This window comes from Biomphalaria glabrata, chromosome 15 (assembly GCF_947242115.1).
Source record: "Biomphalaria glabrata chromosome 15, xgBioGlab47.1, whole genome shotgun sequence".
In the NCBI taxonomy this organism is placed as follows: Eukaryota; Metazoa; Mollusca; class Gastropoda; family Planorbidae; genus Biomphalaria; species Biomphalaria glabrata.
In genome coordinates, this window is record NC_074725.1 from 23,303,708 (window position 1) to 23,331,463 (window position 27,756).

A 27,756-nucleotide genomic window follows, 5' to 3' on the forward strand; every position below is an offset into this window, starting at 1 on the left:
CATTCACCTATCCTTTGGTCTGTGGACCGCTGGGGCACTGTCACAATCGCGGTTGACATTGCCTGCTATATGTTCACCTCGGGTCATGAGGGTAAAAGACACGCGAAACTCCTGACATTGTCTTTGTAACCTTTTAAAATGTCGGATTTTCAATACCTTTTCTAGTTGAGCATTGAAAGATAAAAGATATAATATAATAATTAATATTGTTACGTATTTGTGAATCTTCTGGCTAAATAAAATAAAAACATTGTAAAGAAAAGATCTTGACGATATTATCTCAGCTTTCAGCTTCATATACATTTTTGACTATTAACACTAACAATTTGCTACTGTAATATGTAGCGTAGAAGACTGTACAATATCTGTCAGTTTACAGCTAGCTCTACTTCGTTGCAATTAATCTCTTCTCAACTTCGAGCCGTATTCCACGCGTTAATCCCACATAACCCTTTTATCTGGCTTTTGCATGCACAGAATTTAGCTTAGCATATGTGTACATTATACCCTGCCCTAATCCAGACCATGTGCATTATCATACTACTCCATAACTATGTTCATAGTCCCAACCCACCTTACCTTACTCTAACCCTTACCATGTACACCCACCTAACATTAATGTTGGCCATATGTGCTCTGGCACTAATCCTGAGCACATCCTAATGCTTACCTTGTGCACTAATCTTGAGCATGTGCACACCCTAACCCGTACCATGTGCACATCTAATCTAGCCTGCACTAATCTCGAGCATGTGCACACCATAACCCATACCATGTGCACATCTAATCTAGCCTGCACTAATCTCGAGCATGTGCACACCATAACCCATACCATGTGCACATCTAATCTAGCCTGCACTAATCTCGAGCATGTGCACACCATAACCCATACCATGTGCACATCTAATCTAGCCTGCACTAATCTCGAGCATGTGCACACCATAACCCATACCATGTGCACATCTAATCTAGCCTGCACTAATCTCGAGCATGTGCACACCATAACCCATACCATGTGCACATCTAATCTAGCCTGCACTAATCTCGTGCATGTGCACACCGTAACCCATACCATGTGCACATCTAATCTAGCCTGCACTAATTTTGAGCAAGTGCACATCCTAACCCATACCATGTACACATCTAATCTAGCCTGCACTAATCTAGTCTGCACTAATCTTGAGCATTTGCACCTCCTAACCATACCATGTACACATCTAATCTAGCCTCCATGTGGACCTCCTAACCCATTTAAACTATACATACATATCATCTAATCTAATGCACTAGTCCTAACATTATCTAATCTAACCCTGATCATATGCACATCTTTAATTTTAATAATTTAATCATATATCATTTAATTTTCTGCGTCATAAACCTTCACTATTACTATCATTTAGTGTTTGGGTTGTATTTGAGTGAATACTTAATTAATTTTATTGATCATAACTCTGCCCTAGTCGGGATTCGCATAACTCTGCCCTAGTCGGGATTCGTACTCGTGACTACTAAATTGAGATCTGATTGAGAGACTAACGCTTTATCCACTAAGCCACACTTCCATGTGAGAATTGACAGAACAACAACTTAAGAAGAGAAGGACTTTGAATCAACTCGATAATGAAATGGTGACTGATTTCGACAAGAAAGTTTGGGTTAAAAGTTTTCAGATTTATTTAAAGAACATTAACGTGTGTTTTATAAACCAAGATATTCATATTTTGCAATTCTAATATTAATTGAATTCAAGGTAGTCGGTAAAACAGGATTCTACGAGATCGAGATCGTCTAATAATGGCCAAACATGTCAAGATGGCGTCAAAACATTCTAAGCCTACATTTTTTAATAAACATTTGCCTACAGCTCGCGCTAGTTGTAAAATTATTTATTAGTTTGAATATCAACATCAAAGTAACTAGATACTTAAAATCAATCAACAGACTAAATGCAGCGTATGTTTTTTTAGTACTGACCTATTGGATAATTATCTTAAATGGTAAGTACATTATTTAACTTTAATAAAATTACAATTGGACCTACATATTACATATATTTTTTACATTGCTTATATTAACTCACTCCGCCTGTCTGTCTTTCTAGTAAAAAGTTATTTCTCTTACACCCAATCTCGGATCAGGCTGAGCTTTTGCACATTATTATTTCTTTTTTCTGACAACACAAGAATCAACAAAAAATACTTCATTAACTATTAATACTTTATTATTTTGCTTGAAAAGAAATTGTACTTGACTGAAGTGGATGTATAAGTTGACTAAGTCCCCTTTATAGGTCGTCGTCGTCGTCGCTCTGAATTGAAACAAACAATATACAACTATATATATAATCTTTATTAGTTAAAAGTACCTTACTAGCTGAGTGGTCAGCATGTCGGCCCGAGGAGGCGTTAGCCACGAGATCGACTTCAGGTCGTACCCGATTTTATTGAATTTTTTGCTGTTATTTTACTATTTTAAAAATTTAATAGTAGATCACGATTATGAGGGAATCGTGGAAATCACTCAAGGTTATTTTAAAGGCATATATATATATATTATGAATCAAGATAATTTGAACATTTAAGATATACACAGAGGTAAAAACAAGCCTCTTTTGTGATAATAAAGACAATCCCATTTCAAAATAGAATAATATATAGGCCTATAGACTCTCTATATAATTTCACGTTTGATTGAAAAAAAAATCAACAACAAAGAGACACATTAATCTCATTATGAAACGCATAATACGATAGTTTTAGACTTATGCTAATGGGAAACAGATTCGTGATATCATGCTGACTTAAAATAGTTAAGTGAAATTAGACTGTCTAGAGTCCAGAGCTATATTAATAATATTGATGAGACTAAATTTCTAATAATTGACAGTTAAATGATGACATATAATTTAATATGTACAATTTTAGCCTATTATGGTAAATTTGATAATTGTTTAGATTCTAAATCTATTGTCCAAAATTTTTATAGCAACCGCTTTATGTTTCGCTCTTTTGTTTGAAGTGTATTGACATAGACCTTGCGCACAGGGATCCATCATTAAATAAAAACATAGGGGAGATAATAGTTTCCACTCGACTAATAGGCTTACCCTCTGTCCCATGAATCGACTAAAAAGACCATCGAGGTAAATAAATACTAAATAATAATAACGACCTGACTCAACGTTTTCTACACACATTACACTGTGGCTCAGTTGTAGATTCATTTATTTTAAAAGAAAACCAACAATTTAATACATAAAGTGGAATGTAAGGTGTATGTATGTATTTCATAAAAATTACAATCATTTGACCAATCTTGATCAAACTTAGTATGAACATTCCTTACATAATAGCGATGATCTTAGGATATGTTAAGTTGCCTAAACAACAAGACAGTTTGTTAGATTCGGGTCAATAAGGCGTCTTGGTATTCATTTTTAACTATAAAAACTGTAAAGATCTATAATATAAAACAAAAAAAAAAACAGAACGAAAAAAAAACAACAACGATGCCGGGTAAAGCGTAGCTAGTAACTAAATATTTGAAAGCAGAAATTTAGTATTTGTACAGGTTTAGATATTAAAGAATATTTTTTAGATTTAGTCTGTTGTTATTCATTTAAGTTTTTCAGTGTCTGTATGCACAAGCTGCTAATTATTTTGCATGCATTTGACAGATTGAAATATCGTGCTGTTGCAATCATGTATCGTGAGGGACTTAAGGGTGAGAAAAATATGTTCGTTTGTTTCTTTGCACACTGTTAGTGAAATGACAGAAGGCAAGATCTCATTTTGCTTGCTAGCTGCGGAGCTTTGACGTCAATCGTTTATTTTTTAAGAAATATTTTATTTTGGGGGTTAATGGGACCTCAAGTCCCCGACTACGATTATGCAATTCAGTAGTTGAAGTTCAGCTATATTTTTTTTATTAGGGAGGGGGGTGAATGTAGTTTACTTTTCTTTTTCGATGACTGTTGGTTGAATTCTCGTTTATTGAATTGTGTTTTACATGTTTCGGTTCGGTTGTATTTTCAGAATTGAAGATTAGTGCATTGTTGTAATATGTGTTACATGTTTCGGATGTTCCTAGTCCAAACCTCCCGCAGGACAACGGGAATGGCAGTGGGCAGGGTATGAACCCTGGACCATTGATAAGTCCAGCATGCATATACCGCACGACCAGGCTGCCATCCGAATGTTGTGAAACATGAAATCTCTTTATTAGATTATTATATATTAACTAAAACTCCACGCTGGACGGCGGACATGGTTTAAACACGGGACCATCGACACCACACTCCATCAAATACCACATAGCTCGGCAGTTACTTAATAATGTATATCAACAGCTTGGCAGGAAAACATGTACGTGTTTGAAATATTTTGTTTCGAGAGAGGTTCCCCCCCCCTCCCCCATCTTCACCCAAAGTGCGACACCTTAGACTTAGATCTCCCTCCCCTCTCTCTCTCTCAAACACCAACTCCATCGCACGCTGGGCTATATCCATGGTATAGTTACAGGCTTATAGCTCCTTCGTTTTATCAGTGCTCATAAATATAAATATATATAGGTCTGTGCTAGGACCTTAGACAGGACCAGAGACAATATTGGGACGAGACAAAAACTTCCGGAACTCCTAAGGGAAATCACTCCTAGTCAATAGACAGATAAAGAAAATACTGCACACTACTAGAATACTAGATTGTAACTAGATCTAGACTAGATCTAGAGTCTAGATTTACACTTGAAGTTCTAATAAATTCAACTTTGATTAGTCTGGTGGTTTTTGTAGTCTTCCTCTAATTATTACGATCTAGATTTATTCTATATCTAGACTATGTAATATATTGTAGATAAGTCTAGAATACTAGATAAATCATGATTAATCAATCATTCAGATCTTCTACTCACTTCTAGTGTTACAGTTCTACTACGCCTCCTAACTCCTAGTCCTGGCCAGGCCTTTTTAAGTTTAACGAACGGCTAAGCATGTCTGATTCTAATTGTTCAAATTCGCAAATAAATATTGAAGAAAATAATGAAAATGGAACTTTTATGAAAAATGTAAACATGCAATATGATCATCAATTTTTAGATCTAGATCTAAGCTGTAGATCTAGTCAGTTAACCCAAAGTCAAAGTGATTTTGATTCAATAGCAATTAATAGATCTAGATCTAATAATGAGAATGTAAACTCTCAAGAGAATCATTCACAGTCACAGATTGAGATAGGCCTACCACATGGTTCTAATCAGTCTAGTGTGCCCATGAATTTGGATTGCAACAACACTAAAACTGGGACGTCAGTATTGTCAGATGTAGCAGATTATGATTTTGATGGGCAATCACAGAATCATGAGAATCTTATCACCAACACTAAGCCCAACTTCTTACACGAGAAAAAAACATGTAGTAATAATTCTGATTCCTTATGTTTGAATATGGATTCAGAGTTATATTCTGATGAAACAGTATCTTCACCTACTGTTGTAAATAAATCACCTAAACTTCCAGCTGACCATGTTTTGTCACACCAAATGAATAATCAGACATCATTTTCTGAGCATTCAGTGTCACAATTAATGGACGCTCAAGAGCCAGTTGACATGCCTTCTACACATTATTTGGACACTGATCAAAGAATGAACATTGTACATCAAAATATAGATATTAACCATGAAGTTAGTTTACTGGCACCATCAGAGGTAGATCTAAAAGCAAAAATTGATGTAGTATGCTTTTCTAATGTTCAACAAAATAATATCAACACAACAGTCACTCAGGTAAAGTAGTGGGAAAAACGTTATTTTTCTTCTTTTTGCAAGCTCTTGCTGCTGACCTGTAAGGCTGTAAGCTCTTTCTAGTTTATGTCAACAAAAAAAAAAGCCTTATTTATGTTGTTGTTTTTTTCTGCTGTTCTGCACTACCATTCAGAGTGTTGGCTATTCTGGGCTTCACAGTTTCTTAAGGGTGTGCGCAGTGCCTACAAAAGGGGTGGGTATGTGAGGTTTATTCTGTTAAGGTAAAAATTTAAATGTGTTTTTTTTCCTATTTAGTTGGAAAATAGTAAATAGCAGATGAGACAATAGATACTATCCATTTTTTCTGTCATTGTCATTTCTCTATAAATTTCACAGCCTGTACTTCCCGATGCTTATTGGTTGAGCCACTCTTTTTTGTAATGGCCGCCTAAAATTGGCTAATAGAAAGAACGTAGCATTTAATTGGTCTGTTGGGTGATAGTCTATCTGCCTTTCTGTTTCAAATGATCTCTATGTGCTCAAGGATCCATTGTTTTGTCACTGTGATGTGTTATATATTTAGTGTGTAAATGTTTGTAGATATTGGTGAAATCATTAATTATGTTATGAAGTATAGAAATTAGTAAAATAGAAGTAAGTTTAGTGACATCTTTAAAAACAGTTGTGGTTACCGTTGTATGCATAGAAAAGTTACTTGTAGTAAGTTTTCTTCTAGATATATTTGTGGTTATGATGAAAATTTTGTTTTAAATATATACTTTTGTATTCATATTCTTCATACAACAGCCAGATGAAATTTTTCAACCTCAAAATGGAAGTGATATGGAAATGTGGGAGTCTGAGCCTTATAATATGAACTATTTCACTCAAGTGCATGATAAGTATGCTCCTTTTGTTGGGAAATTATTTTTTTTTTTTTTAGGCCAGAATGTTTTAATGTTCTTCCCTAAAAAATTTTTTAAAATTTTTTGCTTTTATTTTTTAATGCCAGCAAATTTTGCTTCTAAAGGAAAGAGACATTATTAATTAATGTTAATCATATTTCACCTTCACCTATCCCTTGGTCTGTTGAACGTTTGTGCACCAAACAGGAAACATAATCTGATTACCACCTTTCTCTTTTCATCTCTGTCTTTTGCCTTGAATGTAATTTCGAGAATGAAGCTAAGAAAGATGTTTTAAAAAGAGATTTCAATGTTGTTTCCCAGTGTCTGTTGTGTAGAAGGGTTCAGGAAAGAATTCTTATTTTGCTAAATAATGATAATGAAAAAGAAGCTAAAGTATATTAATTTATTTTAGTAGATATTTACTCTTACTTGTTTGAAAGTTGTTGTTTTTTCTTTCATATATTTGTTTTAGTTGTAACTCAACTTGTAGTGGGTTTTTGTTCTGGTCAAAGGAGTCTGGTGTATTAGTACTTAAGGCAATGTATCAAGCTTATTTATTAATAATACAAATTTGCCTGACTTACAGATATAAATTGACAATAGACTCAGTGCCAACATTTTATACATCTGCTTACCAAGAGTTTCAGAGCAAAAGTGAAGATAACTTCTTGCGAGGATGCAAATGGTAAATATTAAAACCTTTCATTCAAAGTGCTAATCATTTTTAAAGCTGCTGTGAGGAAAAAAGCAAAAATGAAACTTTTTTTTTTTAACTTTCTGGACCTTTTTAAATATTAGTTTCTTAAGGATAATACTATCCTAGCATTATACAGCTGAGGAAAACTACAACTAAAAAAGGGCTTCATGTCTTCATATAAGTTGACAATTTTATTTTTATAAAACTTTGAAGAAAACATTATATTGCTCTTCAATGTGTTCTCACATCTAACATTATTATTATTATTATTAAATCCAAACTTTTGTTTACACAAACTTTAATAAGAATATACGATCCCCTAGACTTATTTCTAAAATAAAATATTAGCTTGTGGATGCACAACAATTAGCTTACTCATTGAATATAAAAATCTACTTTATTGATAAAATAGTATGATCAACAAAGCATATATTCATTACACTTAGATGATGCTTTAAGTCCCAAGACATTTCAGACTCTTAAAAACAAGATGGATCAACTCTATGATAACTATTCTTTAAAAATCCATTTGTTTCAATATCAAATACAAAGCTAGTTAGTATTTAGATACTCTAATTGTCAAGATTGTTGTTTTCTTGTTAAACTGAAGTATGAAAAAAATATTATTTTCTTGTTTATTGAAATTTTTTTTTTAAACTAAAAGATTATTTTCACTGTATTGAATTAGGTCTCCTGATGGTAGCTGTATCATGACAAACAGCAATGATAACTGTATTAGAATCTTTAAACCATTAGCAACACAAGATTTGGACAAAGCTGGAAACAATGATCTAGTAAGTTTGAAAGAGAAAGTCTTTAGAGAGGATTGCTGTACACTTCTAAAGCCAAGTCGATTTTCTTTAGTCTATCTACTGAAATGAAAGAGCACATGCAAAATTTTATAATAGTGCAGTAGAGTTTAGAATTGTTATTAAATGGTCTCATTAATATTCCTTTGGAATTAAATTCATTTTTTTACATTTAATCATGAATATCAGACATTCAAGAAATAAATAAATAATATATATATATATATATATAATATATATATAATATATATATATATATATATCTTAAAATACAGGAAAGTACAAAATATCCAGGTATGGTATTCTAATCCACTTTGTATCATTAAATGTAAACTTAGCACTTAAGTCATAATATTTAATATTTTAGTGATTATATTAATATAATGATAATTTGAACATTAAAAAGAAAATCTTTAAGTCATAGATGTTTATCTGACTAAGGTTATTCTGACTGATTGCTAAACTAAGGGCGACCATTAAAACTCTTCAGACAATAAGTTTCTAAATGGCCTTATCTTTGGGTGCTTGTAATTTTATGGTGTTTTTGGTGTTTCAATACTTTTATATACATAATTTTTCATGTACATATTGCACATGGGCATGGTGGCTACTGGTTAAGCACTTATCTTCTTTAACTTTTGTGAAGATTGTGATTTTGAAGTTCAGAATTTGTAGGACATAAAGGTATTTGATGGCCACATGACACCCTCATTAACTGTTGGCGTAGAAAGAAATGAGCTTTACATCATCAGCCCCCATAGATTGCAATGGCTGAAAGGGATAACCTTTTTAAACATTGCATTGAGATAATATTCTTTTGATATTAACTCCTTTTTTTCAGACCAGCAATGTTAAGGTCCAAGAAAGTGGCCAGATTTATGACTTTGCTTGGTTTCCTGGAATGACTTCATTTCAACCAGAGCTTTGTAGGTGAGCAATGTTTGTTTGTTCCCATATTAGTTTTTCATTAATATTGTTTTTACAAGTGCAGCCATTAAATTAAATATAGTTTAATTTGATATAAAGATTTTTTGTTAACATTATGATTCTTTAATATATATATATAGTATAATCAATAGACCTGGTATTTGTGTGTGTGTTAAGATATTTTTGATTTAACCTAGTAAGGCAATAATATTGGTCCTTCTGCAAACTTAATCAACTCTTGAAAATTATTTAGTGTAACCTAAAAAAAAAACCTGAGCTAAGTGATGTGATATTAATTTTTAAATATATTACATAAAAATGTTTTAGTCTAAGTTTAAAATTAGATTTCTAGTTCTATATAACTTGAATATTGTCCACAGAGTTGTCACCACTTGTTCAGGTATTCCTATTCATATGTGGGACTCAGAAACAGGTAAAATAGTTGCCAACTACAGAGCTTATGATCAGTATGATGAAGTCACGGCAGCTTACAGTTTATCTTTCTCCTGTGACGGCAGTAAAATATATGCTGGCTACAACAAGGCCATCAGGATATTTGACACAGAGTACCCAGTGAAATCCTGTAAACTTGTAAAGACAACTAGTATGTTTATTTCATACACCTTTGTATTAGAATAACAACTCTTTAATACTTTAGTGTATGAAAACTTGAATGTATTTACTCTGCTATGTGCTATGCACTCTGGACTGTCATCACGAAAATCCTGCTGCTATTCCCTGCCATTCTGCTGGAGGTTTGGATTAGGAATAATAATCTTAGAGTATCTCTTGTTTTTTTTTCCACATATTGTTGGTTTTACATGTGCTACTTAATCATACATATTTATTTATTTCTAATGACAGAATTGTAAACATGAAGCCCTTATTTTCTATGGATGTCTTTTTATTACTTAAAGTTGGCAATAACAGTATAATCAGCATTCACATTGACCAGAGCACAGCAGAGATTTTATAGAAGTCACTAAATGAACTGAAATTAAAATTTTCCCCTGGGCTTTATCCCAGTCAAGAAACACTATTAGTTTTTGTATACTTCAACAGAGATTATTACTTCAGCATGTGTGCAAGACTGACATCTCATAACTAGCATGCAAGAACATTGTAATAATTAAAAAATAATTTGCTCTGGAAAAACAAACACTTTCTAGTTTCTGCTAAAAAAAATTATTGGAATTAATTATTTTAAAAATATATATGAGAAGATGTTTGGAAAAAAATATTTTAGAAAACAATGAAAGCAATCTAGTCTGATATCAACATGGATTTTGTGGCAATAATATTTTTGGATATTTATAATTTTGATAAAGCTATGTCCTTTAAATAATCCCATTGTTTATAGGAGCAGGCTTAAATTTCAAATTAATGGATCGTTAGTCCCAGCAGTCACTAAAGCTATGACCCAACAGATGAATGATACTACTTGTTCTTGTTCCAAGTATCACACATGAGCTTCTTTGATTTTCACAATATTCAAAATCTGGATAATCAGATTACTAAACAAGTTGCTACTGAGTTCTTTCAAACTACTGCAACTCTGCTCACTGTATTGTCAAGGAGCATCCAGTTTCTCTAATGTCTTTTTAAATTAGGGACTCATATTAATTATCTTGTGTGAGTCTCTTTAGAGATTGAGATAGACATTAGTTCAACACAGCTTCCACAAACAGTAGTAAGTAACCAGCAAATGAGAAAGCTAGGTAGAAGTATAATCTATCTATTTATATAATTCTCTTCATGGCTCAAGAGTTTGGATGAGAAGAAGTAGGAAGAATTAAAGGAAAGATCACTCTCTTATTTCTGCTGATAGTCACCCCAAGAAAAAACAAGAGGGGGGGGGGGGAGAACAAGTGGTATTCACCCGTCACTACAGATGGCTGCCTGTCATGGAAAGAGAACAAGTAATCTACTATGTATATTCACCCATCACTTAATAGCAGAACCGGACTTAACCATTGTGGGGCCCTATGCGAAATGGATTTCGCATGGCCAAGTTTGGATAGGGAAGCGGATAAGTGAAATTTAAGAGTTTATATTAGAAAATAAATTCGTCTATGCATTTTATTAATTCTTTACTATGTACAGAATTACTTTACGAGCCTTGCATGTATCAAAGTCATACAGTATATCATAATAATTCTGTTTCCTACATAGATCACCCTCAATAGCAAGAATTATCAAATGTTTCAATCTGTCTTTGAGAATTGTTGACCTCAAGTAATTCTTCATTAGTTTGAGGTGCGAGAAGCTTCTTTCACCAGATTACACAATTACGGCTAATGCTTAATGCCGTTTTTATTTATCGCTCTTAGGATTGGCGTTTTCCATATTGAATGACACCCCAAAATGACAATTTTTATCTATATATTTCCCTATATTTTAAGGACTTTTTCATATATTTTGCAATTTCGGAAGATTTCCAGGAGCTCCTGGTAAATCGACAGAAGGGCGCAGGAAATCTGTTTTAAGTTATAAAATGGTTTAATTTAATAATTTATACACCTTGAATTAGCGCAGGTCCTATGAAAGTGCGGGGCCCACTGCGGTCACATAGGTTGCAGTGGCCTAAGGCCAGCCTTTAAAAATAGCGGCGTATGCTACGCTGCCAGTCCACTAGTATTAAATATTAATTCAAGTTTCGTATGTATGACAGTCAAATATCTTTGTCACTGACAGATACCAAAACAAAAGATGGCCAGACTGGAATAATTTCTTGCTTTGCCCACAGTCCTGATGGCAGTGGTTTGTATGTGGCAGGCTCTTACAGCAGACATGGTAAGGGTTATGATATTCTATGTGTATGTTTTTGATGGCCTACTTAGATTTACATCCTCCAATGACATATGTTGCCATGCTGTCTCCATAGAAATTGATCTTCAGCAATGTATGCAACCTCTGCCCAACTGAGATCCTCTATGAAGGTGCAATAACTTGTTATACGAGTTCATTCTTGTTTGCATTTTCCTTGTTTTGACTTCCTTGTTATTCTGCTAATCTGTTGAAGAAATGTCCTGCATATTTGTTTTAAAACTTTTTTTTTTACATATGAATCAATACCTATTAAGTAAAAGACCAGAGAATTGTCTGGATGCATTATTATTCAAGACAGAAGAGATTTAAAATACAGGAGGTCTAAAAAAAGGTGTTAAAGATTCATATGCATTCTTAAGATCAGAGAGAATGACTAGGAAATAGGACGACTATACTATCATTTCTTGAATTATTGATAACAGACAGAGTCTTATAAAAGTGTTATGAAGTCTACTTGCTTATAATGCTATGTTATCTCTACTAGGAAAACATCTTCATCATTACTTCAATTATAATTTGCATTAATTCTAATTAAAATTTTATATAAATAATATTAATGAAATAGATGACATAAAGCCATTGGAATATCTTTGATTATTATTTAATTATTGTTCTTTATTATTATAAAAGCTTATTTGGACTGATACAAGATTGTTATGAATTCAAAGTATTGGGTTTTATTTGTTTTCAGTTGGCATCTATGATTCCTCCTGTGATAAGTTGGTCTGCTTGATCCAAGGGCAGCAAGGAGGAGTAACTCATGTTTTGTTTTCTCCAGACGGTACCAAAATTTATAGTGGAGGCAGAAAGGTGAGATTCAAATTGATATTCTATCTCAATGATTACTTGCTGATGATGTCAACCAAATAAGAATCTTAACTCTTTGGCTCCGGAATTAATTCGGAATTATTTGCCACTTTTGGACGGAATAAATTTTTCCGCCATTTCAGAGTGCGCTACTTTGCTTCGATATAACTTGTATAACTTTTTTATTTATTATTGGAAAATAATAAACTTGATATAGAATTAAAGAGAAATGGATGCTCTTTCCATTTCTTATGTTTTCTAGTTTGCAAATTATGTTGTTTTTGTAATTTTGGGTTTTGAATATAAAAATTAAAAATGAAAAACTCACCAACTGACATTGAAAATATCCATCCAAGTGCATGTTTAAAGAAATTTATTGTTCAAATTGAATTGAAATAGCTTTTTTTCTCATTTTTATCCATTTGTTTACAGAACACCACAGAAGAAACAGCAATAGATGCAAAAAATAATAAACTGGAACTAATAATCCAATGTCACTACTTTAACGAAAAAGCCCATAAAAAAAGCAACACGCTTGGAACAAAACACTTTTACCCTAAAACTAGTCCAACTGTACAGCATATATATATTTATAGTATTTTCTTCTAAAGTTCTTCATGTACTTAATATATAAATATTCCTTCTAGTTGTGATATTCATGGAAGCAGTCAATATGAATGTGTGGGTTCGACTCCCATCCAGCGCAAACATAAACCGTTCTCCCTGACCCAAAGTGTTTACATACTCTGTCTTTCTTTATAGTTATAGGTCTCCATTCTCTGAAAATGGATCTTATTCTAGCAGGGGTGTTCCATTTAATCCTATGGTCAGCATAGCTATTTATTTTGCTAACAAGACTATCAACAATGTGATTGTCAATGAAAAAAACATTCCATCTCAATAGATGCAGTGCTGACTAAGTCTAGGTTGACAACCCAATTTCTTGGTGGAATAAATCTTAAATTGTTCTGTTTCAGTGCCTAGAAGATAGATCTAGAGATCTACATCTATCTGATTAGATTTAGATCTAGATAATGTAGAGACAGCTAAACTAGTTCTAGATCTACATTGAACATTAGCTGGGGGTGGAGCTGCTTCATCAGCTGATAAACTTCATCATTACTAGACCTAGGCCTAGACCTATACATTAATTTACTAGATCTAGATCTATATAATTAGATTTATCAATATCACCATCAGATGAAACAAAACCACTGTCATCTGAATTCTTATACTTCTTTATCAAAGAAATATTTAGATCTACAAAGTTTATATGGCCTTGGTTGAAGCTCCATGTTAAAAAAACACGCACACAGAAAAAATAAATGTCATCTATTTACAAACTTCGTACAAAATAAAAACATGTTAAATGAAGGAAATTCCGGATGTTTAGCAAAGGGAAACTATTCTAGATAAACAATTAAGCAATAAAAAACAAGAATTGGAGAAATGGAAACGAAAAAATTAAATTTGAAATAGCCGATGCCCCCAGCATTGGTCCGACTTTTTTCCCCTTTTTTAAAATCAACGCCCTGTGCGTTGGTGCGGAGCCAAAGACTTAAGACAGTTTATAGAAAGTTTTTTTTTTCTCTCCCAGGATGCTGAGATATTGTGCTGGGATACAAGAAATCTAGGTCACATTTTATTCTCTGCACTTAGAGATGTGAAAACCAATCAACGCATGTATTTTGATGTGTCTCAGTGAGTAGTAATATCTTATAAAATTCTTATTAAAAGGCTCTACAAAGAAACCCTGAAGATAACTTCAGATTGAATCTGAATGTACCCATCATATTAAAAAAAAATGTATTTACTGTTTCTCATGCCACATTTAATCTTGCCTGATCCTAAGATTTCAAGAGTGCAATTATTTTTTGTAATTTAAAAAAATAATTAAATGATGGTTTAAGAATTTGTTATTTTTTTTTTTTAGTGGACCCCGAAAAAGAGAAGCTGCTATTAGTTTTGTGTAGCCTGTCTGTCACATCTTAATCTCATAAATAAAAAATGCTATTTAAATCTGACTTCCATATTCTGTAGTGCAATAAAAATAGGTTCTAACTACTACATTTGGTGTTCTGAATGAAACCTGTTTGTTTTTAAAATTAAAGATGCAAATTTTTTAAAACAAGATTATGGAAAAGTGTGAAGATTGTAGAAAAATAGTATTTTATTAGTGAAAATAATTCTTTCTAATGTGCATCAACTAATGTGGTTTACTCAAAGCATGAACTTTTGTTTCAAAAACTAAGCATACACATTGTATGCACAAATTTATACATATTTTTTAAAACAATTATTTTATAGGCAGTTTTCTCTATGTGATAGTCTAGCAGTAAACAAGTCCCTCTCTCACACACATATACACAATATACAAAGTGACCTGGTCCGTCCTCTCTCTCCCCCTCTCTTCTGGTTTAAACTTTGAAGTGTGACAAAATATGATCACAGGTAATTTAAATAAAAATGTGTATGGAACTAGGATTGTGGTTACTGATAGTAGAGCATAGTTTCTGTTCACTTCAAATGAAAGTTTCTTTTGAATTTTTTGCTAACACAAAGAAGGTATGATTTGTTCTTAAAAAAAAAGCAATTTTTACTATAATTAATCTCTCAAATTTGAAAAGTGTTATTGTAATCTTCACCCTATATATGGCATTTCAAAACCTGCTTTGACCTTCATTACCTATTAACAACAGATCCACCTACAAGTTTGTGGGAAAATACAAACTCTTTTTTTGTATGTTATTATGACTGATTTTTTTTTTATTTGTATAAATCGGGAGGATGTTTTTTTTTAAAATCAGTTCTAATATGTATGTATGTACACCTGGAACTTCATGTGGTTTGTTTTTTTTAACAGATCAGGACAGTTTCTTATGTCTGGCAATAATGACGGGACTGTGATGTTCTGGAACACTCTTCATGAGTGCCAAGAGTTTAATGGTGATATGTTTTTGAAACCTTGCTCTCAGTTTTATGCTCACTTTGACTGTGTCAATGGTATCAGGTAATATGGCATTACATTTATTGTCTTTTACAGTACATTTTTTGTAACAAAATAGGTGCCAGTACTCAGTGATGGATGGCCAAACTTTTAACTACTAATAAATTAATAATAAACGTTAAAATACAAGAAAAGCAATAATTATTTACCCACATTGAAAAAGGTACTGGTACACCATACCGGTGCGTACCGTCACAAAAAAAGCACTGGTCTTTTAAACTGTACACATCTTTGATTATAATCACCTACAAGCTTTGAATAGGTTCATTTTTTTTTCCTTTCTTATCTTCACTGATATGGCTTATATATCACATATTCTCAACTCTTTACAATGATCATGTCAGCATGCACATTCTGTCATGTTCACAGTGCTTTCCTAAGAAACAGATTTATATCTCTCATATTTATTATAATATATGGCACAATGATTTCTTCCACTAAACCCTTCTAAAAAAATAGGCCTGTTTATATTTCTAATGTTAACTATTGTTTTGTTTGCTTTGTACAATGCAGCTATAATCACCAAAACCACATGATCGCCACTGCATCAGGACAGCGTCACTTTCAGAATTTTGATGAGACAGACAGCGAGGAGGAAACTGGAAAGCACAGTGTTGTGAAAAAGAAGAATCCATGGGACTTTTCTCTAAAACTTTGGAAGATTCCATTTGAAGAGGAGGTAGAGAGTAGCTCATCTAATAGGTAGCCCAATTGTAGCCTCTTGATTGTTAACATTAGTTTTTATCCTCAACTTTTGTGCAGTTCTTTTCAACTTCGCACCTTTTTTTTTTTATTAGACTGAATAAATTACCGTTTATATATATTTTTTTAATTATCTTTAAAGGAATCTGAGTAATATCATGGGTTTCTGAAATACTATTACTCCAAAAGTGTTGTTGTTTTTTTCTTTTAGAAAAGACAAAATTGTACTGAAATAAAAATGCATGCTTCATTGCATTTATAGGACTAATTCAATAACAATTTAACTGAATAGTTGTTTGACACATGTCAGTGTTTCACTTGAAAATGAAATAAATGTACATTAGTATTTTTTTAGCTGCCCCCAAAAGGGGAAAAGATGCTATTAGTTTTGTGTGGTCTGTTTGTCCGTCCTGTTTACATCTCATACACTAGAAAAGATAGTGAAAATCTGACTGATGCAACGGCTACTTTTTTCTTTCCTGAAAGCGAAAAATCTAATTTTTAAAAGTAACAATGCAAGCAGTTTTTTCATAGAAATACCCCATTTTTACAACTATTCACTATTAATAGTAACAAACACAGGAGGCTATTTAGTAAGGGAGTTGACTATTTACAATATATATTTTTAACACATTTATGCCAACGGTTTTAGATTTTTTGCATAAAAAATTATTTTTTTTACAATTGTATTGGTAAGTTAAGTAAGTTCTGTCATTTACAAAAAAAATGTTTATTTTTTTTAAAAGAGAAAAATCTATTTAGTATGCATATAAGTGAAACATAATTTAAAACAAAAATTAATAAGTAGTTTTTCATATTATTGCGTGAACTGCAGTGCTGCACCATTGCCATGGAACACTGAACTAAAGGATTTGTTTTTTTTTTGGGAAATGTTGTTTTTTTTTTCTTGAGGCTTTGAACAAGAGATTGAACCTTTACAAAACAATTAGATAATCATTATATGACATCAGTTAGGCCAGGTTCACATCTAACTTCACGTTCACTTTCACCTATCCCTTGGTCTGCTGGACCTTTGGAGTACCACACAGGATCTGTCAACCTTCTTTCTCCATTCTTCTCTGTCATTTGCCTTTGATAGAATTTCATTCTGATATTTTTTCTGAAAATATTGAAACCTGCCTTTATACCTGCCTGGGTTGACCACTTCGGGGGCTGATTTTGAGCATGTTTCCACAAAAACTGTCTTTGTAACCTTGTTTATTGTAAGATTATTTGTGTTCTGAAAGCTTTGTTGTTTTATCTACATGCTTCAAAATGCAATATAACTCATGTCTTAAATTGTTCCATATATAAAGTGAGCTGGTTGATTAAATTTAATGAGTTTGAATTTGTTTTGTCTTGATTGATTCAAATGTTCCCAGTACTTTTGTATCAAGTCTGAAAGTACAATAAACTATAAATCCACCCATTTTGACAAAATTATGTCTTTATTAAATGAATTCCTGTTGGTTTGTTTCCTAAAAGAAAATGGAGGATAAACTATGTCAACCCCCTCACACAAATGAAACACTGCATATAATTAGGTGGCTTTGGTTCATATCCTTATGTTAGAAATGCTTCAATTTTACTTATCGATTAACCAGATCAAAATGTTAGCATATGAAGGTTGAAAGAAGTTTATTTTTTTAACAAATTAATTGTAAGCTTATTGATAGTAACAAAGATTATAAGTAGATGATATATTGTAGTAATAGTTAGCATGTTTCATTTTCAGCAATCATTTTCCTTTTACCTATTAGGTGGTCATGAATTTCTGCTGTCTATATAATTTTAGTGTTTCCAATTAGGTACAACCTTGGGATACCTGTGCACTTTAGTTTGAAGGAAGTGGCTTGTAATACAAGTCTGCAATGGCCAGTGTCTGATATATGGCATTGAATTAGTTATTTTTCATTCCCCTCCATGTTTCACTGGCATACAGGATACTCAGAATAACTCCTATTTTGTTTTACCATTAGACATACATTCTATATTCCAAGTGGATGGGAAATTCCATGTCTTCAATTATGTCATTGTGTTGGTGGCAGCATTTGTCTGCTCAGTTTTTTCCCTTGGAAGTGCTGATATTAGGGTATATTCATCTACTCTGTTCAAATGTGTAAAAAAATATCAGTTTCCTACTACCTACATAAATGTCAAAGCAAAAAAAAAAAAAAAGATATTGAATTAATGTTAAGGAATATGGAAATATATAGCTGTCAGGGTTACCTTGTTGGAAAATCATTGTAATATCTATTATTGAATATTTTATCTCACCATTTGTTCCAGTATATTTTACTTCAGCCTCCTCTTTAAAACAATTTAAAACCCTATGTGTATCTTATGGAATAATAAATTATGGTATATATCTTTTGAATAGGTGCATAATCATAATAATGGAACAATTTATTTTTTTTAACTTGCAGTATCCAGACAATTTTTTTTTTTAAATCTTTAAGTTCTGCACATCCTTATTTAGTTTCTATTCTGCCTAAGTTTTGGTATATAAAATCTAGGACTATGTTGATTGGCTGTCCACCCAGTGGCTTTTCTTCAGATAATGATGGAATTTATTTTCTTCTCTGTTAGTAAAGTAAAATATAGTTTCCCTTTCAGACCTTGCGATCTATGGGGCAGATGATGTTAATGTCATCTGTTTTTATGCCAATGCTTAACGAGCAGGGTGTCTTGTGGCCAGCACAACGACCAACTGCCTTTACTTTTCGTTTTCCCAACTAAAGAATCCCGAATTTAAAAATACCAGTCTTCACTGAGATTTGAACCCAGGACCCCAGGTTTAGAAGCCAAGGGCTTAACCTATTGGCCACCGCGCTTCCCCCTCTTCTCTGTTAACAATTTTACAAAGCAGTCTAAGCAAACAAATTATAGCTTCAGGCTCAAGATGTGTTAGAGAAAATTTGTTAGTAATATTGAGAATAGTAGCCGCCTTTGGAATAGAAATGCAAATGCCTTAAAACAGATTTATAGACATTTATTTTTTTATACATTCATAAATACAAAGCCCTATTTTTATTTACAGTTCAACAAAACATATGAATTAATAAAAAAAAAAGTTTCACTGGTACAAAAGTATATTACATATCAATCTAAAATAATACTTTAAATCTTCTTTACACATTACAGTTTTATACAACATATATATATATATTTAGTATGTTTAAGTCACTTTACCCTTTATTAAAATTGGCATAGCTTTTTTTTTTAATATCATGTAAAATGTTGCATCATTTGTACAGTTCTAAATGAAAATATTGACAATGTTACAAATGTCATTCTAAATGAGGTGAATTTGATGATTGGACTAAATCTGGAATGTTTACTCATTGGAAAGAGTTCCACAAAACTTAGTTTTGTACAATCAAATGACGCTGTATTCTCTAATAATGAAATTATGCCAGCTTTATTCTTTAAGAAAAGTAATTTTGAAAATGTTTATAAATACAATAGAAACCAAATATCAATAAATATATGGCTCCTTCTGCCTCCATATTCAATGGATGCCCTCAGAGTTTTCTGTTAAGGGCACATTCCTCAGCCTTAGATTAAAGTATCATGACCATCTGTTCCATTTCGGGACATTGCTGGTAAAATTCAAAGGAATGCTATACAATATATGAGGCACCAGCCTATTTGCAGGAGCTTTCAAAGGAAATACCTTCAGCTAATAGTCTTCACAGAAGTGTTCAATGTTAATGAATACTAAAGTTTGGCCCTCACTTGTTTCAAATAAATAAAAAGATGCTACAAAAATGCCAAATATCAGAGTAAACAACAGTATTGTAATTCATTGAGATTTATGCATGGGTGTGCAAGACAGTTGACTCTTCTGTTCTAGAAATAGTGAAACAAGTTACATGTATAAAAGCAGCTCTGTTTTCTCATTTAGCTTCGCATTTAGTAAGTATTTACATTAAATAGGGATACCGGCAGTAAGATTTAAGCTAGCCTGTACATCTGGTAAATTGCTAAGGCAGTGTAGGTCAAAGAATGAAAAAATAAGAAAGCCAATAGATTAGTCTACACTGCAGCCATTTAGTTTATCAGTGTAGATGCTATATCTCTAAAAAAAAAAAAATGCCCATTCACATTATTTATATTTATGATTTTGTTCTATAATGATTGCATAACTTATTTTAAAAAGAAAGGAAATTTATGTTCCTTTTCGAGCTGGTTGTTTTCTGAATAATTCACTATTAACTTTGAAGCAAAAGGTGCATTTAATAAATAGACGAAAGGAGTCATACAGCAAAATTTAATGGAACCTATTAATAACTATTTTGTCAAAGAACTTATCAAAATTTATCAACAGCTATTCTACCTGGGAACTAGTGGTGTAGCCAGGGTGGGGGGAGGGGTTCAAATTCGAAAGTCCCCCCGGGCAGTAAAAATGTTGAGGGTCCCCCAAATGAATGTCCCCAATTTTTTGTTTTTACATTAATATTTAATTACACCACTGCCATGTAATCTTGCTATTCACGTGGAGTCAAAACTACTAGACAGCGTTGATCTAGATAATGCTTTTGCTGCACATACAAGCACAACGTGAGGCGATATGAATGAAAATTTGTCACTTCAGCATTATCTCGCCAATAAACAACGGTATTATTCATCATAAGAGTCTTAATGGTTTTTTTTTGTTAATTTACATATATAATGTACCAATTGAAATTTAGACGTTAATATTTATTAAGTAAATTATCTCATGCCATTATGTCGAATGTCAAAATGCAGGGGCCCCTGAAAAGTCCGAGCACCTAAATCATAGCTACGCCACTGGTAGGAACCAATCAAAATTAACCTATTAACAACTGTTTTCTCAAGGTCAAACAGCTTATTCCCAAATCGATGCTTATGCTTTGTTAATTTTCATCACTTGAAATACCTTATTATAGTCTTTGTATGTTGAAAATGTGTACCGTACCTATTATTGTGTTACGGGTGCTTAAACTACCTTATGTAGCGGCGGGTTATCTAAGAACAAACTTTAAAAAATAATTAGATTTCCATGTATATCACAAAAACTAGAAACAGCTAGCCTTTTGTGTGTGTGTGTGTTTTCGGTGTACAGTAGCGTCACCAAAGTGGGGCTGACTGAAGACAAGATGGGAACCACACAAATGTATGTCCGTGGATAACCAACTGTCCATTAAAATTAGATTAATGTTTTATCCTAACATTTGAAAAGTTTATTTGTAAGAGGTTGTAAAAATGACTTGAATAATACATTGTAATAATACGATTGTTAGGTTAGATATCGACACTCACGTGTCATAACTGACCAATGTTAGTGACTTTTTAAGTTAAAACACTATATATAGGCCCTACACAGTTTAATAGCTGCTTAAAATCAAACACTGAATAAAACACAAATCAATAAATGTACAAATGCCTTATGGATCAATAAACCTCCATCTTTACAAAGATTAAAAAAAAATTGCTAGTGAACAGCTGCCGTAAGGTTACCTCAGTATTTACGAAATCAAGTTCTTGTTTTTGAAGGCATTGTATGAAGGAGAACGGCCTTGAACTGTGACTTCCGGTTCTGCTCGAATCTAACCATTGTGTCCTTCTCCATCGTCTTTATCTGTAGTTGATCTTCAGCATTGATCTCCAGAACTCCTGAAAGATACGAAACAAAATAGAAAATCGTTTTCTACAACTTATATTTTTAGCGGCACCAGTAAGGGGAATAACCGCTAATAGTTTTGTGTGGTCTGTCCGCCCGTCCATCCCGTTTAGATCGCAAAAAACTAGATAATAAAAAGCACACATAATATTTTAGATCTTTCAAAGTTCTAATGCAACTGCAACTTTCTCTTTTCTGAGCCGCTTATCTTACATCATTCACATTACATAGACACCAACTAAATTTAACCTCTTCCCACTGTCACTATGGAAACACACACACACACACACATTACATAACAATTTTCACATAAAAAGACAACAATCATCTAACAGACGGCTTAATCTTTTAAAAATAATAATTTCAAAAGTGTAAATCTAGTTGCCTTTTGGAAAATTATCTCATGTTTTAATTAAGAATTGCAATCAAGCTGGGTCTCGGGTATCAGTGCAGCATATGACGTGACTACAGTAGCTCCGCCGAGTGATTACATATTTTAATATATTGAGAAATACTAATTAACTGTGATGTGATAATCACAAAAAAGGTAGCCTTTGATTGCATATCAACACGGCTAATGAGAGCAGCTAGAAGGAGGAGAAACAGGGCTATTAATATAATAATGTATGGTTTTTTTTTAAGACGGAAAAAGTCCTCACCGTCAATCACACAAATCCTGTACTTGTAAGATCCTTCACTGTTGAGGTGAGGACAGCGGAAGCCACCTTTGGGGCAGGAAAGAACGGTTTGATTGTTCACAGAGATGCCTAATGAGTGTGTCTGAGTTTCGTCGACAATTATAATCTGTGGAAAGTCGCATATCTTGTGTGATTTATTTTTCAAAAGTGTGTAACTATATGGTCAAAACAAAGATATAAACAAGAATCGAAAACGTCAATAATATATACTATTCCAGTTTAAAAGATAATCAATACATGGCCTGACTTGATCCTAACCCAGCAAGTGAGTGGTGAAGGGTTTGGCCTCCGAACCGAGCTAGAAACCCGATGAAGACTGGGTTTTTGAATACGGGATCTTTAGGACGTCCCCGAGCGAGACCATTCTTTAGAGAAGGCCTCAAAACTGTGCGCAGTATAAACCAATAGCTCGTAGAGACCTGTGACGTGGCAACGAGGTATTGGTCTATAACGATTGGTTTCGGCCCGAGTCCACCGTACTCTAATGGGTATATGACATGAGTTGGGGAGAGTAAAGACGGTTGGTCGTTATGCTGGCCACATGGCACCCTTGTTAACCATCGCTCACAGAAACAGATGACCTTTACATCTTCTGTCCTATAGATCACAAGGTCTTTTTTCTTCTTAATTCCAAACTTATTTTTCCCGTTTCTTTGCTTACACTACCTGATGTTGTGGCGGGCGGTGATTATCTTATAACAAACTTTAAAAATGAATTAGATTTCTATCTATGTCGGAAAAACTTTATACATAGCTTTGGTGTATCGGGTGTACAGAATAAAGTAAACGTTGATAAGTATGTTGTTTGTTTTTTTTTAAGGTAAATAACACTGTGTGTGCACTTTTGTTGTTTGTTTTTTTTAAGGTAAATAACACTGTGTGTGCACTTTTGTTGTTTGTTTTTTTTAAGGTAAATAACACTGTGTGTGCACTTTTGTTGTTTGTTTTTTTTAAGGTAAATAACACTGTGTGTGCACTTTTGTTGTTTGTTTTTTTTAAGGTAAATAACACTGTGTGTGCACTTTTGTTGTTTGTTTTTTTTAAGGTAAATAACACTGTGTGTGCACTTTTGTTGTTTGTTTTTTAAGGTAAATAACACTGTGTGTGCACTTTTTAGCTCTGCAGAATCAAATTTCGTCTAAGCTCTTCCGTTTAAAGTTTTTTTTTGGTCATTGCAACATTGAAGTTAAATTTAGCGTCCTTGACATTGCTGAAGTAATCGTGAAACTCTTCACTAACATTCATTCAACACAACTTTGCTTACATTCAAGTGAATCAAATAAATGCCTGATTCACGAACACCAAAAATGCCCTCTTTCTGGTTAGTGATCTCCATGAGAGGTTTGCCACTCTTTCTGTTCTTCTTTCTGTTGCCACTAGTTTCGTTTGCTGGCTTACTGGGTAGATAGAAGGCTAACGGAGAATCTGAAAAACAGAAGGACTAAATGAACTATAGGCAGTTTGGAAACGTTTCATTTGATTAACTTTTAGTACGATGTCGCCTAATTGTGAAATGTATAACATAACTTAGCTTATTTCTTGTAAATACTAATGGATATTATGTAACGACTTACACAATCGGAACATGTTATGCGAAATAGATTATAATACTACAAGCTTACTCACCACTGTTAGGGTATTTGAGTGTTTGACCTCGGCAAGCTATCGGTACTGTAGGCCACCTTGTATCGCTAATACATTCTATGAGAAAGTAAAAAAACAAAATAAAAATGAAAAAAAAAAACATATATTATATGGAATTAAATATTTCAATAGTTTTATTCTAATAGTAATTTACATATAGATCAAAAGTTACTAGGCTTACTAAACAGAATCAATGTCACTACTCACCATGAAATGTGAAATTAGTTTTGTAGTCATACCAGTCTAGGAAGAAGTTCATTTCAAAATGTGCAGTTTCCAGCTGAAGCACAAGTGACATAGACTATTAGATCAACAGTAAGCACTAGCGAAATTGAGGATAGACTAACAGTAAGCACAGGTGACATTGCTTATTAGACTAACAGTAAGCACTTAGTAGATAGTCTAGCTTAATTATAGACTCAGTATTAACAAATGTTTCATACAATGGTTTAGAAATTCAGATACTATAGACACTTCTATAGACTTATATTTATTTTTTACAAAGCTTATATCAACTCACTTTGTCTGGTAAAAAGTGTGTACACGTAATGTCTCCCGCACCCATTCTCTGATCAAGCCGAAACTTTGCTCAATTATTCTTTGACATAGACAAGACATGAATCAATATAAAAAAAGTAACCAATTAGACAATTAATTACTGGTAATTCATTATTTTGTTCAAAAGCAACAAGGGAAACTAATAGTTAAGTGTTCACAGGTATTGCTAAATTTGTTGGGTTTAGTCCCCCTTAAATAATTGATAAAGTTATTTCTCCCTCGCGCATTCTCCGATCAAGTTGATACTTTAAACAATTATTTATTGTAACTAACAAATATGAATCAATGAAGAAAAATACTCAATCAGTCAATTAATCATTAGTAATTAATCATTTTATTTATCAAATAAGGGAAATAACTTGTACATTATTTATAGATATAGTTTTAAGGACAGAGTTCTTCCCCTTTAGATATTTTTTTTTTTATATTTTGCTAATTAACTAAACGACTTCACAGACTTCACTGTTCTCATTGAGATGCCACGAGCAGTTCATCTCTTTAGTTTTTCCTAAGGATATCGACTTGCACATGCCCCGATCATTTATTGTTGTTTTCATATTTGTTTCTTTCATCTATATTTATTGGTTTGTTTTTACTGTTGGTACTAAATCTAGGTTTAATCAAGCAGAAAGGCCTTCGCTAATTCCGGGTGGAAATACAAACAAAAGTTACTTCAAAAATAGAGGTCTTAAGTCAACTGAACGTTGAATACATCATTGTACATTTAGTTCTTAGTCTAAATATGAGACGATCCATTTTTTATTTTTTTTACAAATTCCACCAGTCGCAGGTGTAACAATTACCGCCATCACCATATTCGTTACATGTCATATATATAAAAAAAAGGACAAAATATTACGTCAATAATCTTGAGTGCTCACACCAACGACTTATTAAAACTAGAAGTTAACACAATTCACAAGACTTCTCTTTTAAACAACAACGTTCAATTGATATATGGGGAAAATGTCTTGATTGGCCTAGCCTAAATTAAAACCTGTGCTCTTATCAACCATCATCCATTTATTTTTAGCGGCCCCCTAAAGGGGAAAAAACGCTATTAGTTTTGTGTGGCCTGTCTGTCCGTCCGTCCCGCTTAGATCTCAGAAACTAGAAGAGAAATTGAAAATCGGACATCATGATATTTTAGATCATTCAAAGTTCTGATGCAACGGCTACTTTTTTTCTTTTCCGTAAGTGAACCATCTAATTTTTAAAATTATATATGCAAGCAGATTTTTCAAAAAATTATGCCACTTTTCAATGAAAAACTTCAGGGGGGTGGTAACTTTTTTAAAAAGTCTTCATTAATAAACTCAAGCTTCATTCATACATTTGCGCATTGGTAAAAAAAAAATTGCATCTACTAAGGTCCCAATGGTAAAAGTGTCGATGGATCATTATAAAATATATTTTCCATTTATTAACTAACTCATTGAATAGAATACTGATTCAAATATTGTTTTTAAAAAAGAATTTTGATACAAACTTCCTTTTAGTTATACGTTTAAAAAATAACGAACTACTTTTATAGCGCGCAGCTTTGACATATCCTCATTATAGGGGCCCACACTTGACAGTCTAAATAAGACTAAATAGAGCCCAGATCTAGATATATTTATAATATATATATATATATATATATTATAAATGTATTGATAATTTGAACAAAATTTTAGTTATTAAGGCAATAACTTATCTTCTGACAGCTTAGGGGTGCAGATTTATTTATTATGTAAATAATAGTATCACATTAAGAAATGAATCGGATACGAAAAGCATAGTACACCATTACCATGTAACTAAAAGCCTACTATTCATGATCATAACATTGGACTAGGTCTAGTAATTATAAGATTAAGATCTAAAACTAGGTCTAACCAGATCTATGTCTAGTTTGTATGACAAATGACAATGGAGATATTAATTTTTATTTGCGAGGAGAAAGTCTTAAGTCATTTGTACACAATTGTAGCCATAGACATAAAAATAGGCTACGTTATGTCTATGATTGTAGCTTAAAGCAGGTCAATAATGTTCTTTTTTCGTGTTGCCAATTTATCTAATTTTGTTAGAAGAATAAATCTTTTTTAGTTTCTCTTTATTGCATGTTATTAATTTTGAATGTATGGATATGGTTAATAATTATTATTTTAAAAAATATAAGTGTACGCTAAATGAATATATGGAGATGCTGTGGCTGAGGAGTATAGCACTTGGAACCGGAAGTCCCGTGTTCGAATCCTGGTGAAGACTCTAGGTGTGTGATTTTGGGTTTGTGTTTCCACACAAACTGTCTTTGTAACCTTGTCCTTTTTCTTTCTTTTTTTTTTTCGTATTTTAACACTATCTAATTCCAAATATACAAATACTGTATTATTGCAGTAATGTAAGCCTTATAGTAGTGACATTAAATAAAAATTTAGTAAAATAACCCTGGGTTATAAAAAAAAAAGATGATAAATGGATTACTTACATTGTTACCTGAAAAGAAAAACAAAGAAACAAAATGATTTGTCGTCATGAAAAAAAAAAACAATGATAATTTTCGAAACGCTTTTTCTATGACAAGTTTGAAGTCATTTAAGACAATATCAGTTTGCTTCAAGAATGGAGAGTCCATAACAATGTCATGAATCTCTATATCCAAGTAATTCTATTCTTAAAGTGAAATCACATGTCTCAATTTATTTAATTTAATATTAACGGATAATAAAGTGTGTGAGTGTGTGGGGGGGTATCAGTTCTGTAAGTTATAAATGTAAAACTTGGCAGCGT

General features: G+C 32.7%; 2 protein-coding genes across 4 annotated transcripts; one reads left to right on the forward strand and one right to left on the reverse strand.

The window, feature by feature from the left end:
- The first annotated feature begins 1,489 nt into the window (after positions 1 to 1,489).
- On the forward strand, positions 1,490 to 20,202 carry LOC106070101 (telomerase Cajal body protein 1-like). 3 transcript variants are annotated; one of them, XM_013229937.2, is made up of 11 exons: positions 1,490 to 2,000; positions 6,553 to 6,647; positions 7,240 to 7,338; positions 8,039 to 8,144; positions 9,001 to 9,089; positions 9,467 to 9,690; positions 11,781 to 11,879; positions 12,607 to 12,725; positions 14,320 to 14,423; positions 15,586 to 15,732; positions 16,243 to 20,202. In XM_013229937.2, the coding sequence occupies exons 1-11, from the start codon at positions 1,998 to 2,000 to the stop codon at positions 16,433 to 16,435; spliced, it is 1,278 nt and encodes a 425-aa protein (XP_013085391.2). In that variant the 5' UTR covers positions 1,490 to 1,997; the 3' UTR covers positions 16,436 to 20,202. The 3 variants fall into 3 exon arrangements, with proteins under 3 accessions (XP_013085391.2, XP_013085386.2, XP_055868972.1); XM_013229932.2 differs by lacking the exon at positions 1,490 to 2,000 and adding an exon at positions 4,657 to 5,787; XM_056012997.1 differs by lacking the exon at positions 1,490 to 2,000 and adding an exon at positions 5,904 to 5,998.
- On the reverse strand, positions 19,409 to 27,458 carry LOC106070103 (uncharacterized). The gene is made up of 6 exons (XM_013229939.2): positions 27,455 to 27,458; positions 24,628 to 24,700; positions 24,403 to 24,477; positions 24,041 to 24,201; positions 22,738 to 22,882; positions 19,409 to 22,071 (listed from the first exon to the last, which is right to left on the reverse strand). The coding sequence occupies exons 2-6, from the start codon at positions 24,677 to 24,679 to the stop codon at positions 21,932 to 21,934; spliced, it is 573 nt and encodes a 190-aa protein (XP_013085393.2). The 5' UTR covers positions 24,680 to 24,700; positions 27,455 to 27,458; the 3' UTR covers positions 19,409 to 21,931.
- Between the last annotated feature and the right edge of the window lie 298 nt (positions 27,459 to 27,756).

Bases quoted from the DNA above. Each gene is read 5' to 3' on its own strand.
- LOC106070101 (XM_013229932.2), top strand. From the start codon at position 4,993: ATGTCTGATTCTAATTGTTCAAATTCGCAAATAAATATTGAAGAAAAT. The intron at 5,788-6,552 runs GTAAAGTAGTGG...TTCATACAACAG, and splicing joins TCAACACAACAGTCACTCAG to CCAGATGAAATTTTTCAACC. The intron at 6,648-7,239 runs GTATGCTCCTTT...CCTGACTTACAG, and splicing joins TTCACTCAAGTGCATGATAA to ATATAAATTGACAATAGACT.
- LOC106070103 (XM_013229939.2), bottom strand. From the start codon at position 24,679: ATGAACTTCTTCCTAGACTGGTATGACTACAAAACTAATTTCACATTT. The intron at 24,478-24,627 runs GTGAGTAGTGAC...ACTTTCTCATAG, and splicing joins AACTAATTTCACATTTCATG to AATGTATTAGCGATACAAGG. The intron at 22,883-24,040 runs GTAAGCAAAGTT...GACTTTCCACAG, and splicing joins TTTATTTGATTCACTTGAAT to ATTATAATTGTCGACGAAAC.